Source organism: Grus americana, chromosome 2 (genome assembly GCF_028858705.1).
Source record: "Grus americana isolate bGruAme1 chromosome 2, bGruAme1.mat, whole genome shotgun sequence".
NCBI classification, from domain to species: Eukaryota; Metazoa; Chordata; class Aves; order Gruiformes; family Gruidae; genus Grus; species Grus americana.
This window is the reverse complement of record NC_072853.1, coordinates 42,960,665-42,979,959: the sequence shown is the minus strand read 5'-3', so window position 1 is coordinate 42,979,959 and position 19,295 is coordinate 42,960,665. Positions and strand designations below refer to the sequence as shown.

The 19,295-nt window shown below is 42.4% G+C and overlaps 1 protein-coding gene across 2 annotated transcripts in view; it reads left to right on the top strand.

The window, feature by feature from the left end:
- Window positions 1-19,295, top strand: part of XKR4 (XK related 4) — a 242,519-nt gene that overhangs the window by 129,094 nt on the left and 94,130 nt on the right. For both annotated transcript variants that reach the window (XR_008575915.1, XM_054817083.1), the window contains exon 2: window positions 12,937-13,136. Coding sequence is in view for 1 of the 2 variants with exons in the window: in XM_054817083.1 (XP_054673058.1) it covers window positions 12,937-13,136 (200 nt within the window). In the remaining variant the exon portion in view is untranslated. The remainder of the gene's footprint in view (window positions 1-12,936; window positions 13,137-19,295) is intronic.

Below are 19,295 nucleotides of genomic sequence, written 5' to 3'. Positions count from 1 at the left end.
GGTCCCTCCCAACCCCTACCGATCTGTGATTCTGTGGGCGCCACCCAACTGGAAAGCAGCTTGGCAGAAAAGGACCTGAGGGTCCCAGTGAACACAAAGTTGAACATGAGCCAGCAATGTGCCCTTGCAGCAAAGGCTAATGGTGTCCTGGGCTGCATTAGGAGGAGTGTTGCCGGCAGGTTGAGGGAGGTGTTCCTGCCCCTCTACTCGGTACTGGTGAGGCCACACCAGGAGTGCTGGGTCCTATTCAGAGCTCTCCAGAACAAGAGAGATGTAGAGCTAGTGAAGAGATTCCAGCCAAGGGCCACAAAGATAATTAAAGAACTGGAACATCCCTCTTTTGAGGAAAGCCTGAGAGAGCTGGGACTGTTTAGCATAGAGAAGAGATGTCTCAGGGGTGATCTTATATACCTGAGAGTGCAAAGAGGACAGAGCCAGAGGCAATGGGCACAAACTGAAATATAGGAGATTCCCTCTGAACATCAGGCAACACTCTGACTGTGAGGGTGATTGAGCACTAGCACAGGCTGCTCAGCAATGTTGTGGAGTCCCTGGAGATATTCAAAAGCTGTCTGGACATGGTCCTGGGGAACAGGCTGTAGGTGATGGCCCTCCTTGATCGGGGGGGATGGACCAGATGACCTCCAGAGGTCTCTTCCAACCTCAACTGTTCTGTGATTCTGTGATTAAGATTGTAATGAAAGGGTGAAGCAGATCACCCTAAGTTTGCCAGTCTCAATGGACATACCACAGCCAAAGCAGGGTTTGGAGATACCCTTCAGAGATCTTTTAACCTGCAGTGTGTTTAGGGGAACCATCACTGGGGAATATTTCCTGCCCAAGTGCAAAGGGATAGTGCCAGATGCTTTGTGGGGAGCAAGTGTTCCCTCCACGAGTTCCAAATGAGCCAACTCTGCCATTTCCCCCCCAACCTTGGTGAGGAGCAGATGGCCCTACGGCTCCTGGCAATCCCCTGTCCAGTTTTACCCTCTTGAAAGCACTCCTGTGCTACATCAGGTTCTTAATTAAACTGATTTTCAGAGTGGCAATGAATTCAGACTCAATACTTAAAGTATTGCTCTTTGTTTATATATACATATATGTACAACAGTTTGGGACTTACCTGCACACAGATTTTGTGTTTGTTTAATTATATTTGTAGCGTGTCAATAGCATGGTCTCCCAAGTTTTACAAGCCTTCTATCAGATGTTACATCCTTCTCTACTGGAATAACATGCCTATACTGCAGGGGAATGACAAGCTTATACATATGCATCTGTATGCAAATATGATTGTGTTCTGTGTTGCAAAACTTTACTGATCTTATACCCAACTAAAAATAGCATTAAAAAAATGTTCATAGACCAAATCTTAGCTAAATTTTTTCAAACCTTCAGGTGGAGACAAATTCAGTGCTACTGGCTTCTTTCAGTTTACCTTAAACCAGCTTTTAACCAGTCCTAAACCAAAGCAAGCCACCTGTAAGTCAAGAGTTTAAGTGCTTAAATCAACAATTTTAATTTCATATTTTCGATTAAATGAAGGTAACTGCCCATGTAGACTAACTCATATGGATCATACAGATTTTTCTAAAGTAATTTCTTTCTTAAATAGACTTTTCATTGGAGTTGCTCTTGCAGCACATGCATGAATATTTTCTGAGCTAATAGATAGCACATAATATGTGTATAAGGCTCTGACACCCCTGACTATCACGTACTACCTCTTTCAATGGCCATTGTGTTCATTGCACCTTCTCAAAATACAGTATAAAAGAGATTGGTATGGTCAGGTCTTTTTTCTCCTGTTTGTCCAGGGAATTCCTGCCACAGCAAAAAATGTTTCTTCATTCTTGTTGCATGCCTGTGTTCTCTCTGCCTTCTTTTCTGAATAACTTTACAAACAAAATGGCAGTTGAATGCACAGTCATTCTCAGCATTTGTTATAAATTCATGTCCTTTGATACAAGCTATTCCTTGAAGCATTTGTTCTTGTAGGCATTTTACTATCCTTCAGTGCTTTTTGAGTTTTAAGCTATATTTTAAAATGGAACTAATATTGGAATTGAGAATTCCAGTTAGACTACAAACTGTAGATCTCTAATGACCAGTTTGCTTTCAAGTCCTAAATGTAATTGCTGTCTTGCCAGTTCATGTTATTTTCTGCTTTGGTTTGTATGTTGCTGCCAGCATGTCACCTCTTATATTCCTTCATCTTTTTCTATAATATATTGATAAGGGGACAAACAGGGAGGTCTTTAAGTTGGTAAAATTCCCAGTAGATTCCTTAGGGTCTTTTTCTCGCTGAAGCCCTTTGGATTTGACCTATGGGAACTGATGAAAGTCTGAAATGAAAATGCTGCCATTTGTCCTAGAGCTTTTCCCCTAGGCAAAACCCAAGCCAGAAACTTTATTCCAAAGATTTCAGAATACTGCATTTGCAAAGCACACAGATATAGTGCACAGTGCGGTGTTCAGCTTGGTATTCAGGACCATCTCTTTGTGAGATGCTGTTCAGCACTACTACTATTAGCTGGCAAATTTGTTTTTGAATTGAATCTTATATAAAATTCTTCAAGCAGGCAACATTTAAAGCACATTCTCCATTAGTCAGGACCACTTATAAGCACCAACAGGAAGTTAGCCTGAATTTCTGTTAAATAACACTGACAGCCATTTGAATATCACATAAAGATCACACAAGCACTGTCTGTCCGTATCTTAATGAGTGACTAACCCCGCATTGCTTCCTGAATGCTTATAGATTGCTCCATCCAAACAATGAGCATTCAACATATTAGGAGTTTTCTATCGGAGGATTAGCTAATAGCTTTTCCTGAGTACTTCAAAAGGAAAAGCTGAAGCACAGACTGCTATATAAGTAGGATGAATAAAAAGTTATTTACAGCATAGATATTTCCAAACAGAATTCTCAGTTGTGTGTTTTCTCTGAGCCAGAAAGAGCAGGCAGGTCCTATAAAAGCTCTTATAAGCAATTTGGAAGGTTTTCTTGGAGGAAGGAAGGGGAAGGTTGGCAATAGTTCATTTTCACTGGTTAGTGGAGGCAGCTAGCTCCTGCTGTTTCACAGTGTGAGATTACATGCTAGGCCCCCAGAGTGACACAACCCAGATTCATCCTGGCACACACCGGTGGTCATGAAAGAAAGATGTGATATGGAAGGAAACACGTTATATTTTGTCTGTGGGGACAAAATATAGCCTCTACCCTAACCATTCTGATTCTCTAGTATTTGTACTACTGTTGCTTCTCTTGACTTTTGCAAAAGATACTTCAGTCATCTCCTCTGCTTTAAAAATGCAATTTTTTCCTTTCCTGGACCAAGGAAATCACAACTGCCTGCTCTCATTCTGTGGAAGTTGACACTGGAAAGCTGCTTATTCTGCAGGCAAATTCATCTACGTAATTTATCAAAGACATCAGAGAAAGCAACAAACAGCATGGGTTCTTGTGAATAATGGCGTGAAGGTATTCCCTCTTCCAGATGGTGAGTTTGACCATGAGTTTGAGAACTCGCCACAGAGGTTCCCTAACAAAGCTAGCCGTGAACTGTCACAGGAATGCTCAAGGGTATTTACCCCGCTAGCTGCTCTGGCGCTCCACCTCCGTGTTGAGCCCTCCTCTGTGGACTGTTCAGATCGATAAATAGCCCATGTCCCTCTGGAAATGGTCTGAGAGATGGATGCTGGGAGAGACTTGGCTCCCCCAGAGGGGCCTGAGCATCTCCCTGTGTGCGGTGTGAATAATCAACACTGGTACCCAGGGGAAGAGCCTATCTCCAGCTGCAAGTTCTCCAGCCTTGGGACACTGGTTTTCAGACTGTGCTGTTGTACACTTTGCTCCTGTGGAAACTAATATGTGGTAAGGGAGGCAAAGGGTTCTTGATGTCTTATCCTGGTCTTAGCCTTCTGTGGTGATGGGATGCTGCCCAGCTGCTTCTCCAGAGAGCTGGGAAATACACCTGGTACCCCAAGCTAAGAAGCCAGAGGAACTGTTCTCCAGCTGTGCCCACTTCTTAACTCTACAAGTGGTCCTTTCTTCAAGTGCAGTCAAATAGGTGGTCAGGAGAAAGGTGCATCTTCCTCACCAGTCTCACGAGGAGGGTCTCGAGACCATTTTCAAGGGCTATCATCATAATTCAGTCATAGCTGGGAAGGAACAGGGATACAATTCAGCTCCTGCTGCAGCCCTAGGGGCTTGTGAAGTGAGGATGCCTATGATAATGTTTATATTCCTGTGACAGCTACATGGTACAGATCCTTGGCCATGACTAATTGGCTTTCCAGGGAATGCCTGAAGCTCCCTGGGGGATTCTGTGCTTTTCTACTCCCTGATTCTTCTTGATATCTCCAGACTGAGACACAGAGGCAAACCAGGATTCAGTTCCCAGGGTGCTTTGGGATGACTAACAGGCAGACAGGCTTAGAAGCAAATGAAAATATGACATGGGGAGGAAAGGAGGAGAAGAGGAGAAAGAAATTCAGTGTAAACCACTGTTGGTTGGGGATCTCAACTCTTGTTCAGAGAACAGAGACAGCCTTCCACTTGGGCACCCCCAAAAGGGTGTAAGGCTGTGGGAAGAAAACCAAAAGGATTCAGTCACACAGCAGACTGTGAATCAGGATTTTAACTTAGCTCTTTGGGGTGCCCTGGCCTTTACCAATAAAGCCATGTTTTCCTAACAGTTTCAGTTGAGTGTTGTTGCTTCAGAAAGCCTGTATGGACCCTTCCAAAATGGCAGGAAAAGCCCTCAGCTTCTCAGAGGATGCAGAGCAGGGCAGACCCCTGGTCTGTCGGGAAGCTGCTGGCCCTCAGGGGTCTGGTCTCACACGGGCATCACTTCCAGGGCTGCAGCATCAGTGATACGTAAGAAATTCTAGTGTTTCCCACAGGTGGAAACCAAGGGCCCTCTAAGGCCCAAAGCAATTTCATCAGCTTTTGATGAAGCAGTGGCTGTGGTTAAAAAGCAAGCAGGTGTGCGGTGCCATACAGGAAATGAGAGCGCAGTAAAACCTTTTAGTTGTGCTGCTGAACATGTCTAAATGGCCTTGTCCCTGACTGAAACAGGAAAGGCAGCTGTTTTGCAGCGCCAGTGGCAATGCCTGGTGAAGAAACTCTGAGATACAAAGCTATAGACAGCTGCAGCATACTATGGATATCTTTTTTTCATTTCACTTCTTCATTCTCCTTTTTAATTCTAGCCCATAGTTGATAGTGCAAAAAATGCATTAGTGTTTACTCCTGAGAAGTATCGGGCAGCATCTTGAGGAGCTGTGGCCAGTGGCTGTATCACACCCCATGACAAGGTTAAGCCATCCCTGTCACCAGCGGTGACACCATCAGCTGCCTGCCTGACGGCTCCACGGCCACCGAACTCCATCTGCCCCTGGGCCCCAGCACTACCGAGGGGGAAGCTGACATGAGGACGAGCACCACAGACACAGCAGGGACAGCCTGGCAGCACGGGGAGTCACAGGCCGGTCAGGATGCCGCAGAGCCGCCAGGCTGACAGGGAGCCCTGGGAGGCGAGCGCATACTGGGAATGCCCCAGTTTTAAAAAACAGAAATGTGGAAATAATTAAACTAAATGGCAAACTTGCAGGAGTACTTCTGTCCTATGTGGCAGCATGTGTCAGACATGGTGTGGGGGTGTCACCTTGCTGTGTGCACAGGCAGGCGGTTTGCTGCCTGTCTTACCAGACCCTGCAGGGTGCAGAGAAAAGGAAAGATGGCAAAACACCATAAAGCTGGAGGGGGGATAGCATGGGACAGCCCAGCATCCGTGCCATTTGACGCAAGCATGCAAGCTGCACCTCTCTTCCAGTACAAGCAGAATTGTTTCCCAGAGGGGACCTTTGCCTCGCGCAAGGTTGAATCCAACTGTAGCCTGAGCAGCGGGGCCGAGCAGCCATACCTCGCAAGTGAGACGGTTAGTAGGGGTGTGGGGGGCACCAGGGATTTCTTTAGGCCACCCTGCCTTCTCCTTGTTAAACCCATACCTAGTCCTGCCTGGTCCTACCGTCTCCCTACAGCAGTGGTTCACATACTGGAGGTCGGCAGTTTGGCCACGTCGGGAAAGGGAGGAAAGTGCTGGGGGTGACTGGTTACGTTTGGGGAATTCAGGGAGCAGCTAAATTCAGATGGCCAATAAAATTTAGATGATCATAAAATGCTGCTGTAATATGACTCGTGTTCAGGTGGGAAGGATTGCCCAGTCGTGGAAGATGCTGGGGAATGCTTTATGGGTCATAATGAAACAACTGTAATGATTTTGTTTATGCTCAGAAAGTGTCTTGTTTTGTATTAAAGGAAGTAAAGGAGATATTTCTCTGATATCTTAAATACAGCAAGGGAAAATTAAATACAAGAAGTTGAGTTTTGTTTTTTATCTTTGTAATGGAGGTACATTCTGGAAATAAGTCTTTTAACATCTCTTATGATTAAATATTCCCCAGTGGGATCTGTCCTCACATGGATCTCATCTCAGTGACACAGATGAGGATGCTGCACTCATAATTTAAAGTAAATTAAGCCCAGACTTTTGACTGCTGGTAAATTGCCAGAACCGTGCTTGGTTGGACAAGCTTTGGTCACTGCTGTGTTACAGAATGCATTTCAGTTTCCTTTTGCACATTAAACCTTAATGCTCCCATCAAAAAATAATTTGATTGGAAAATTAAAAATTGGCTGCTTGTTCCTTGCAAGAAAAAAAGAATTAAAACTGAAGGGATTTGTCCATTTCTTCAGAACAAAAAGAATAACTGTTGGCATGTACTGATAAGGAAGCAAGTATTCCTACTAAAGAAACTTCTTTTTTTTTAAAGTATTCAGGCACACCTAATAAAAAGGCACATAAGAAGCAAAATAGAACAATCTGTTGTTATTTAACACGGCAAATACTGTTGAGATACAAATACAGTCAAGTTTTCTCTGGTAACTAAGCAACAGAAGAAAATACCACTTATCTGAATTGCTGTTTATTCTACTGTTTTTTAGCTCTGCGGTAGTAATTTTTATTCTCCACACTTCAAACACAGAAAGAACAACTGTTTATGGCATGGCTAAATTGTTTAATGTACTGTTTGATACAGGGGCAAATTAGGCATCAGAATAAATGTCTAGGACTGCTACAACTAGCCATTAATGACTTTTGATCTTCTTGCAAATGTTTCAGTAGATTGTGTAACATAAGCGAATGTCCTCTACTGACTTAGGCAATTGTAATAAATATGGACTACATGAGGCATGAAATCAGAACATTTTCATTTTTCCAAAGAATGCAAATGATCTCTCATTCATGTGCATCATCCTAAGGACTTTTTAGATTAAGCGCATGGTAGCAATGTAGTCTTTGACACGTCTAAACGGAAGACTTTTTCTGGGGCTGAGCATGTTACCATCAGATGGATGGTTTCATTAAGGTGAAAATCTGTAGCAAGAAGTGCTCAGAGCCATTGTCAGGCTGGGCTTGCATACGGCTCTGTGCTTGCGTATGCACATAATTGTACACACCGTCTACGTGAAAAGCAACTGAACAAAATTCTTCCTAATGTCCAAAATCTCAGTTTGTAGCTAAAGATTTGCAATAAATTGTGGGGCTGGAAGTAGGGGGAAATGGCAAACTTTGGGATGAGAATCACAAAGGAGCTCAGAAGACTGAAAGACGTTCATTGAGCCAAACTATGTGCAGCAAGAACAGTTCAGTTCCACACACACGGGAACAAGTAGTCCACTAGCAATCAGGATTCAGTTTCTCTATTCCACTTATTAGAAGCCTCATCTGTCTGTACTAGAAAGAATAGTGTCTGTGAAGCACAATGGAGCAGCTCCTGAAGTCACTTCATAGAGAGAAGTAATGGGCATAAATGACACCCAGCTACTATGAAGTAAACCGGGTAAAAACCCAAGCTCTGTTAAATCACTGCCAAAAGCCTCTTCAGTTTCAGTGATACCAGGATATTCATCACAGGCCTTTTATGAAAGAGTAGATGAACTGTAGTCAGCTTGGAAACCTTTAGTCCATATGCCAGTGACATCTCAACTCTCTCTTCCAGAATATCTGACTCTGAGGAATTGCCTCCTGTTTGGAAAGTATTTTGGGGGGCCTCGTTGCCTACCTTGTACTGGAGCAAGAGCTGAGGAGAAGGTTTTTTATCCACAAATTCAGGATAGAATATCACATTCCCAAGAATAAGGGAGAAAGGAGTGACATTATTCTGTGTACAAGAAAAGGGCGACTCATCCCCATCATGGGTTTATGAAATCTCACCTGGGTTCAAGTTTGCTGAGTAAAAACTATACCTTGCTCCTGCAGGAAGGTATTAGGTTGGTCAGCTGCCAACTCCTGGGGAATGAACCCTGTGAGATTATTTACATTCACCCCAGTTAATCAATTAATGTTTGTAAAGCACTTTAAGCTTGAAAAGCACTCCTATAAATATTTGGTATTATCATATAATTACACTACCACATCTCAATTAAATGCACAATTGGCCATGCTTTAATCATGTAATTGAAGTGTCACCAGAAGTATTTCAAATGCAGGTATCTTAGTCTATGCTGACCATCCTCAAGACTGGTTGTAAATCTGGAGCAAAATGAGGACTCTTGATTTTGGAAACACTGGATACCCACTGTCTAATCAGAATGAATGTCACTTTCCCTAGAACAGAAATACATCTTTTCCACAACTACACATACTATTTGTCTTGCATCTTGGACCTTGCTTCTAGTGGGCAGCACGAGGACTAACCTGCTTTTCTGTTTGTTTTTCTGTTTTTGTTTTTGTTTTTTGTTTTTTACTTTACTGCCTTCCCTCATTAATATAATAGAAAAAGAATGTCACTTGTGATCTTGTCTCAGATTTATATCCTTCAGGGTTATGCTTTATCAATGGTCTGTATACTGTACTGTGTGATGTACTGAAATAAATTAAAACAATTAAATGCTAAAGCATTGTCCATTTCCTCCAGAGGGTAAAAAAAGACATTAAGCCTCAAATAACTATATATATGTTGCCATCTGATTATCAGCAATATAGGAAGTATTTCTCCCTTCTCCATTGTCTTCATTCTGAATAGTAAGCTTGTTTATATGAGTGTTGACAATCCAAGCAGTGGTCTGGCTTCAAAAAAAAAAGAGTAATTTTAAAATAGTAAGATTTGATATTGCTTTTTCATAGTACATTTTATGGTCTTCTAACTGTAAGATCTTTAGGAAACTCAGTTACATCTAAGCTTTTCTCCACAAACATAAGAGCTATGAAATTGTGGATTTTTAATTTTTTTTTTGGGGGGGGGATGGAGTTTATTACTTTTTATTTTTCTAATTAAATCAGAAACTTTAATGGACTATCTTGATTTATTAGATGAAGTAGTTTGTTACTTTACTAGATGGCAGTATTGTTGCCATACTTCCCATTCCTCCTTTTTTACTTTCTTCCTCTGGTGCTCTAACTCTTCTTCACTCCTTGCCTTTTCATGTTAATTAAATGCTCTTTTGGGAAATGGATAGACAGTTTTTGTATATTTGTACAACACCTGCACAGGACTGTAGTTGAGGCCTCTAGATGCAATCACAACCAAAATAATTACATTTACATCTGCTCTTTCAGGTTCATTGGCATCAATTTATCCTAGAATGAACCTAAGATATTTTCCAATGCAGAGTTGTTATTACATCTTCCTATATCTTTCTGGAATAACTGCCACAACGTGGGCTCACAGAAAAATGTGAGTTTCCACCAAAACAATACCAGAAGATCAAAATATAAAAACTCTTCAGGGCAGGAACTACCTCCAAGTATGTCTGTGTAGCATTTTCTGACAATAGGACTCCAGTGGGGGTGTCTAAGATGCAATTACATAATGCATATATATGAAATGGAATGTGTCATTACTGCAGTGTTAAGCTATAATTGGAAACCACAACAACAAAAGCACTTTCTCCTTTTTTTTTTTTTTATTTCACTAAAGGAAAAAAATTGTCTTTGATATATGAAGCATTTTATGAGACCATCTTTTTATTTTAATAACTGCTAATTTGCACACCTAACATCAATTGCTGGTGCAATTAATTGTGGATGCAAATGAGAATGTTTAGCTGTCTAATCACCTGATTGTGCCTATAAATCAGCGACAGTAATTATGTGTGTAAATGCTCATTTCAGCCTACAATTAATTTGGCCAAAATTGATAGGACAGAAAAAAATACCACCCTAGGCTGAAATTTGGTCCCCGGTGTGTGAAAAGAGAAAGTATCTTCTTCTTCTGCCTGTTGTGTCTAAATTGCAGAGAGCTAAGTAGACAAAGAGCAATGATTCCCCAGTCCCCAATAACTCACTGCCAGTGTTTCACAATAAAGTGCAATGGGAGAGGAAATATTTCCATAAGGGTTCATTAATCACAACATATTTGCCATGCACAACCACTCTGCAGAGCAGGTAAAGAACCCTGGGGGATGTTGCCTGGCACAGCGTGTCATTTTCATAATAGGAAAAGTATTTTTTGCACAAATGCTGTAGAACCGAAGTTGCAGATGGCTCCATTGGCAGAGCTAGAGCCTCCTGGCACAATCCTTGGCAGCCAAAGCTACTTTAGGTATTTATAGCAAGGATTAGTGATATCTCAAAAGAAGGATGCTGAAGATGCTCTCTGCCCGCTATGTGCAATATTCCCAGGTGTGCCCCTTGGGAAGACATGTGAGGCAGGCCAATAAAACCTCACCCAAAACCCAAACTACTGAAGGAAATCCAAGTCTTACCTGTCCCTCATGTGCTGCAGGACACTGATGAGAGGTCTAGGAACAATTACACTGATTGTGACTGAGAACCTGGGGGTCCAACGGACCCCATTAGCAGAACTACGCAGCAAAAGATGCTTTTCCAGCTCAGTGGCTTCTTTCAGATCTGGGCAGCAGGCCATTTCACTTTACCTAACCCTGAGGACTTCGGAGAGTCCCTGTTATCCCATCATACTCTAACCCATCAGTGTTTTACATGAGAGGTAGGGTTGGTGTCTTGCTTATTGTACCTCTGTGGTCTCAATCTCTGAGTGGTTCATTGCTGCTTCACTCCCACGTGGGACTTTGAAGCCACCTGGTGTGATTTTAATTTAAATGTGAATTTAATGTGTTTTCCTTTTATATTTCTATGATGTGCATTGTCAAGAGAAATGCTGTAGGCTCAGATCTGGCCTCTCAGCTGTTTCTCTGCGCTACTCCCTGTTTTTGTTTCATGCATATTTCTGAGTAAAGCTGTTGCTCTGCGGTGGCGTGTGCACTGGCTACAAGGGTACGTTGGGTACAAGCACGGCGGTCATTCTTTGTGGGGGCAACTGAGTCTTCGGTTGTTCTACTAGCCAGAGGCCAAAAATCTTCTCATCGGCAAGGATGCTGCTGGAATTACAACTGAACAGAAGAGGGATGAAAGGTTGCATGCAGCCTGTATAAAAAGAGGTTCCACAGTTCACCATGCTCCAACAGTTATGAATAGGGTTTTAAGACGAGGACTTGTGAAAAGGAGGAGAAATACTGAAATGTTTTATCTTAATCAATTAAAACAATTCATACTGGAAGTGGTTAAAATTTACTAACATTTTTCTTACAGAAAATATAATCTCACTAAAAAGAAAAAAATGCCGTGAAAACATATTAAAAAGATCACAAGGAAATGTTTTCAGGACCAGGATGTGAATGGTGAGAAAAAGAGAAACAGAGAGCCATATCAGTTAGTTGCCCAACATGTTGGTCCAGTAGGATGCAAGACACCCTAATGCAAGACAATATCTTAATCTTCAGAATTTTTCATTGTGAGACTTTTTTCAGCCAGCCTTAATTAGTTTTGAACTAAAATTGTAGGAGCAGGGTGGGAGCCTAGACTTTCTGACACAGAATAAGAGAGAGCAGACCAGAATAACAGAGCAGATCAAAGATCACCCACAGCGGTCATTGCGCTGTGACACAGGTGTGTCACAGGAGACCACCGCAAGCTCTGCGAGGGTCACAAAAAGCATCACAGCAGCCAGGTGGCTTGGCCATCTGAAGACATCCCTTGCTTTCTAACACCACTCATTGGTCCTCAAATCTATTTAATTGGCTGGTCACCAGGTGTTTTTCTCCCTGCTTGCACAGGGCACCAGAGCTGACACGTGCTTTCTGACCGTTACTTCTCTCATCTGCTGGTTACTACTGCCAGCAGCAGCAGCCTGTTGGGCTCCTGGCTCCTGCTTCTTCTTAGTGCGGCTGCTGCACGGGAGCTATCGTAGTGAGTCACTTCTAATCACCAAGGGAACCCACAGCCAGATCCCCGCTCCTCCTAAAATAGGAACTCACAGCTACATCTTCTCTCCTCCTAAAATAATCAAACTATGAGAAAAAGCACGATATATTTGGCAGTATGTGAAATATGATATTCAGTGCATTAGACGAGTAGAAAACCAGGACAATGAGCTCAGCCATAGCAGGGCCCCAGGCTAAGACCACCCCAGGCTTGCAGTGCAGGTGGTCTTCCAAGTCCACATAGAGTCATGCAGAAGGGAGATCAGTGCTTTGCAGGTTCTGGGTTCTGAGTAGAGACCATTGCAGGATCAGCTTTTTTCCCCCCATTATTTGAAAAAACTCTGAGGGAGGCCTTATAATCAACACATCCCCCTTATATTTCAATTCAGAAAACTGAGTCCTTGAAAGGAATACTATTTAACAAAGACAATGCTAAGCTTTTTAAATGCTTTTATGAAGGCACGTCTTGTCTTTAGTTTATTCTTATCACATCAAGTATTATAAATTGCAATATGATAATCCTTTTAAATAAATGTTCATTATTGTGACGTACATTGAGAAAATGCTGGTTATTTTCAAGCAGAAGTGTTACCTGTAAAATACCGTTCTGCATTTCTATAACCTCTGTCTTTTATTTCTAGGTATTTCCACACAATATACTTGGGTATCCGGAGTCGACGGAGTGGAGAGAATGACAGATGGCGGTTTTATTGGAAAATGGTGTATGAGTATGCAGATGTGAGTATGCTGCATTTGCTAGCCACGTTTCTGGAAAGTGCACCACAGCTGGTCCTGCAGCTCTGTATTGTTGTACAGACTCGTACACTCCAGGCTCTCCAAGGTAGGGGTTCATTTAATCTATTTGGTTTTTAACATTTAGGAAGATGTAATTTCTATGCATACATATTTATCCTTCTTTCAAACTGCTGTGTGCCTTGTACTCCTGGCATAAGAGCAGATCTTGCCTGCTAGCTGCTATTAAGCTGTTAACGATGACTCTGTCAAGAAAGCCTGTGTTGTTGGAGGTTTTTTAGCCTTTCTTATTGGCCCTGGGTTGTGGGTAGGATTTATAATGGTTTGCTTTCTGCATGTCCTTGTAATAGAAGAGCTCTTCTGATTATCCACTGGGCCAATGTGAAAATTGCATCAATCAAATTATTGCTCTTCTCCCTATGCTTCTTTTTGTGAATGTTCAAAACTCTCCAAACTGCAGTAACGAGGTTCATATAGTATTATGCAAAACAGAAAATGGCACAGCAGAAAGCAGCTACTCTGTGAAGAAAATGCCAGTGTCTTTGGAATACATGTCCATCAGTTCTTGGCCTTGTTTATCTGAAATGCTACAGTTCACCTCCTGAGCATTACAACAATACTCATTCCTTCAAGCTCTGGGTTTCCTTCTAAGGTTGATGTTTTCAGCAATCATGATTACTTCTTTAAAATGGTAAGTGCATATATATGTCCTGCCATAGGGTTTTGTCAGTCAGTGATACAGATATAAGAATATCTCCTTCTCTACTGCTTTTTTGATGCTACTTCTGGCTACCTTATAGTTTTTCTTTTGTATTGCACCATTATGTACACCTTATGGCTGTACCTGGGCAGAAATTATTAGCAAAGGAATGAAGTGAATGAGAACTTGCGATCCAGAAGGTGACACAAACGTCATGAGCTGGTGAGGAGTAAAGGCAGGAGGGGACGAGGAGCAGAGGGACAGAGAAGGAAATGCAGCATTTTTGCCATTTGTTTTTGAGAAACTAGATAGCTTATTATGAGTAATATGCAGTGAGACTGATCGGGTGAAAAAAAGACTGGGAACAAAGTGCGTAACTGTGTGAAGACCTTGACCCTGGGCAGTTTCCTGTGGATAAATCAGAGGCTTTTCACTTACCTCCTCTTTGAACTGATGTCTAATAGAATCATAGAATCATAGAATGGTTTGGGTTGGAAGGGACCTCAGAGATCATCTAGTTCCAACCCCCCTGCCATGGGCAGGGACACCCTCCACTAGACCACGTTGCCCAAAGCCCCATCCAACCTGGCCTTGAACACTTCCAGGGACGGGGTATCCACAACTTCTCTGGGCAACCTGTTCCAGTGCCTCACCACCCTCACAGTAAAGAATTTCTTTCTAACATCTGATCTAAATCGACCCTCCTTCAGCTTAAACCCATTACCCCTTGTCCTGTCACTACACACCTTTGTAAACAGTCCCTCACCAGCTTTCCTGTAGGCCCCTTCAGGTACTGGAAGGCCGCAATTAGATCTCCCCGGAGCCTTCTCTTCTCCAGGCTGAACAACCCCAACTCTCTCAGCCTGTCCTCACAGGAAGAACATAACAGCTGTCCTGCTGCCTGTGGTTTTAGAATTTGTTTCTTTAGATCTAAACCTCTGTCACCTTAAGGGGAAAAGAAAGCCAAAGTTTCTATTTTAATTAGTTGGTGTTATGTACAAGAAAGATTGCCTAAGCACTTCCTACAGCCATTTCTCAAAATGATGCTGCCCCACACCAACCAGTCCAAACTATTATCATTCAGGAGAAGGTATTATCACTTCAAGAAGCTTTGTCCCCCCAGAAAAAGACAGTCCAGAGAGAGGCTTAGGAGAAGAACATAGCCAGAATACTGTATGGTCAGCTGTAATTTAGCTGTCTTCATAAACTATTAATACAGAAGGCCTCTCGCCCTCATTTTAGTGCAATAACAGATCTGTCTATGAGAAATGTGGCTGGTGAGTAGGCACTAAGCCTGTGATGTACTCTGCAAGTGGTTGTTAATTAGAGAAAACCTGAAATGCTTCAAATTAAAAGGCAAAAATGGTTCCTGAAGCCTGCAATCAACTCTGTGAAATCTATGTATCAGAAACCAGAAAGGAATAAAACTATAATTATGGATTTCAGCTGAGAAGGCTGAAAATATTTACCAATCCTGTCTTCCCTCATTTTCTTCCATCTTCCGAGGAGAAAAGGCTCCATTTAAAAAAACCTAAGAAAATTAAATAAGGTTGTAGCATTTTCTTAAACAGTAGTACCATTATATTCTCCTGATGAAAGCTAATATGTTTTAGTACATTGCCAGCTGTGAAAATCCTTTTTCTGTTCTCTCTCCTTTTTAAAGGAATGTTAAGGATAGTGCGTTACACTACAGGATGGTAGATTTGCTGTGAGGCTGCCTAAGGAGAGCATAATTTCCCTCAGTGGTATCATGCTACAACTGGGTGTTTTAAGGTATATGCTTCAGTTAGCTGTCCACTCATTGAGCCTGTTATAGAGATTTCTAACATGGATCAATAAACAGAGTGTTTGATTGATTTTCTTTGTTTAGAGAATGCAACTTGTTTTTTATTATTGCTCTTTTAGTTCTCTGTCCTGCAGAACTAAGTTATCATGACAATTGATAAGTGCCATCGCTGGTCGATGGTCTTAAAAGTATACTTCCATCACAAACCACAAGTTTGGCATGGGAAATGAATGATACTGGAAATGTCTTGGTCTATAAGCAGAGTATTTCTAATATCAAGCCATTAATGACCACAAAAAAAAAAACTGTTAAATTTTTATTTACGAAATTGTATATTTTCCATTCCAAATGCACCAAAATAGCATCATTCCCAACAGGATAATGTTGTCAGTGTGACTGAAGATTCCCTGTTTTGTAATGGGTGTTGGCTAGGTGTGGATTATTTCTTATTTCAGTCCTTAAGCCCTGCTAATCAAGGTAAGAAATACAAACAGGCATGTACATACGTCCTTATGAAGATGAAGAAAAACATTGCACAATGTGTGCAAAACCTTCCCTCTTAATCTTCCTTACACTGCAGTGAGGGCCACTTCAAAAGCACGGAGGATGCACCACAAGGATCCTTTAACACTTGCCTGGGCTCCCCAAGCATGAATTAAAATAAATGCAATGCAAACTTCTAGCAAGGATTGTGTAGAACTGTACCGTGACTGCTGCAGCAGAACATTGCTTACGCGGGAGGCCACAGACAGTCATTATGGAGTGGCATCTCTCTTCTGCATTGGTACCTAGAGAAATCTGAGTATGGATAAAACAGTATCTAAATTATTACCTAAAAATCTGATACTTCTTTAAGATTTCTTCAAAACTGGCACAATCAGAGGCAATGATTTTTCTTATTCTGCCTACAACCAGCAGCCAGTTCCCTTCCAGAATGGAAGGAGTGAAGCAGCTTATGGGTGAAGCTGATGATTTTTCAGTGTTAATTCCTCAAGAAAACAAACAACTTTAGTATGATGCTGGACTAAGCTGGAGCTGTGCTAACCCCCCTATTACCTCCACCTTTTCCACCCTGGTGGCTGCTTTGAGTTTTAAGAAATATCTACTCTCTAGAAGACAGATATGCCTTGAAAATAAGCAATTCCTCAGTCTTTTCCTCATGGGAGTCTGTTTCCCTTCCTTTCTCTTCATGTGCTCTGAGCACAGCACTCCCACAGCAACTTCTCTGCTGAGCCAGCAGCACCTCCAAACTGCGTTGCTTTTTTTTCTTTTTTTCCTTTTTTTTTCCCCTTTCTCCTTTCCCTTAGTTACTCTGTAGGAAAGTCATGTCCTAAGCAGCTCCATGGTGGGAGTCACTAGCTTCACCAGTCCTACCCTAGGTGGGAACTGCCTGAGGAACGGGGCAGCTCTGCATGTGCGGGGGCAGCAATGGCAGAAAGTTCACTGAAACATCTCATGCTCATCCTGTATCCATCTGCTTTCATAAGGGCATGTATGTGGACAGAAGTGTCTGAACCATCTGCAGGTGAGCTAGTCCAGCTACCAGAAACAGTCTAACAGCAATAGCCTGAAAGCCAGGATGGGCTTCCAGTGCCAGTCCTCGTGAAACTCCTTGTGGACCTGGGCCCTTCACCCTATGTTTTCACTTCTGCTCCCAGGGCTGGACAACCAGGTCCTGCACTGGATCTACCTCCAAGTCACATGGAACCGAAATACCAGAGTAGAAAGTGTTTGAATTATTGGATGAGCCCAATAAATTCAGAAGGCTGCAAGTAATTCCCTTAAAAATGCCTCCACCCTTCAAGCCATTTAACAAATAAGCAGTAGTTTCACAGTCTCTGCTATAAAAACAAACATTTCCACAATAAACTGCCATAGACTAAGTATTAGGCAGATTTACTGACACAGTAAGATCAGTCTGACGGCTACAAGACTCTTCCTTGGTTGGGTGTCTGGACATCCCGGATAATGGCCACATCTCACTACATTTCTCTGCTGGCTCGACAGGTCTTAGGACTGACAAAGCGACAGACTGACCTGGACTGGCCAGTCGGCTCAGCGGGGTTATTCCGCAATCGCTTGAAGCCAACCTACCCGCAGGCTGCCCCGGAAAATCTTTGATTTAATCATGGAAAGTCCTGCCGGCACTTCACCCAAGCTGCATGCTGGCTCTGGCATTCCCATGGCTGCACGCTGGGCCCCTCGGATACTTTTATTTTCCCCATTGTTAGCTTGGTTGAGGCTCAGCAGGATCCAGCTGTACTCCCTGGGGCAGGGGGTTGTTGCACAACTGGTACTGCCAGCCCTGGGGAGGCAGGGGGGACATGGCATCAGGGTGGGTAGGGAAGGTCAGAGATGTCCCTTTTTGTAGCACCTCATTTTGGAATCACGCCCACAGACTGGCAGTCATCCCTTGGCACTCTCCTTTTACTTCCTTCGATTTTCCCACTATGCCATTTGATTTTAGAAAGACTTCCCATCTTAAAATTAGTAAAAACCAGCAAGCAAAACATCCTGCTGATCGTCTGATTGGAAAGAGACTCCTATCTGTTAGCATACGGTTACTGTCGTCTTACTCAAGGGCATGGTGTTCTGTGAGGAATGGTGTTCTAGCTGCTCCTAGATGAGCAGATAGACAAGATTACTCCCTGGATTTACCACAGATTTCATTATTTATGCTGTATTAATTAACACATTGTTTAAATTATAGATTAGCTTCTCATTCCTGTTTACTGCATATCATGCTGGCTAGTCAGCATTTGGCATTTTTCTTCTTCTTCATCAGCCCCTGGGGGGGTTTGTTCTGGCTTCTCCATACAGTACTATTAATCAAAGTCTCTATCAAAGTTTAATCAAAGTCTAATCAAAGTTTATATCATATAAAGCTGCATTTCTTAATATAGACTAACAGTAGTGCAGAAGCAAAATGAGAAGTTCAGAACAATTTATAAATTCCTCAAGTTTCACTGAAGTCACCACACTCCCATAGAGCTGCTGGATTCTGCTGAGAGTGCATTTCCATGAAATCTCCCTGGCCAGCCATTTTGCCATTTTCCACCAGCTCTGTTGGAAACTCGTACACTGTTCATATGCTGACACCGGAGCCAGCGTACAAAAGTTCACAGTGCCACCAAGCATTGCCCTCCAGTCTCTCTACTCCAAACAGATTGCTCTTCCTGCCTGAGCTGAACAAGAAGTTCAGAGACTTGCTAGCAGTTTGTGACATGGCTGATAGGTCCTAACTTTATCTGGCAGAAGGAAATCATGTGTTAGCTAGTTCATTAAAAAAATCCTTTGGCAAAGCTCATCCTCGTGCATCAGGAGTTCAAACTCTTTTCATATCAGCACAATAAACTGAAATTCATTTAAGTCTTTACAATTTTTTTGTGAGGACAACGCTATGCTTTCACGTGGCTTTTCTTTTTTTGTGACCTTCACAGCCATTTTGGATTGCTCTGTAAAGTGCTGCCTATATTTGCGGTGCTCTTTAAATTAAATAAAATAAAAATAAAAAATTCTGATGTAAAATCTTATACAATTCAATGTATATTTGTATGGAAATAAGGTGCAGCACTTGAGCTCTGGGCAAGCTGCCACTGCTTTTCTCTGTGCTGTCAAGGTTCTGCACCACTGCAGTCCAGCATCCAGGCTTTCCAGAGAGAAAGAAAAGCAGAGCAAGCAATAGTCACAGATTCTGCCTGCAACTTGGCAAAACAGATTTTCGGTGACAAGGATGAACAAATTTGATATACTACGGAGTA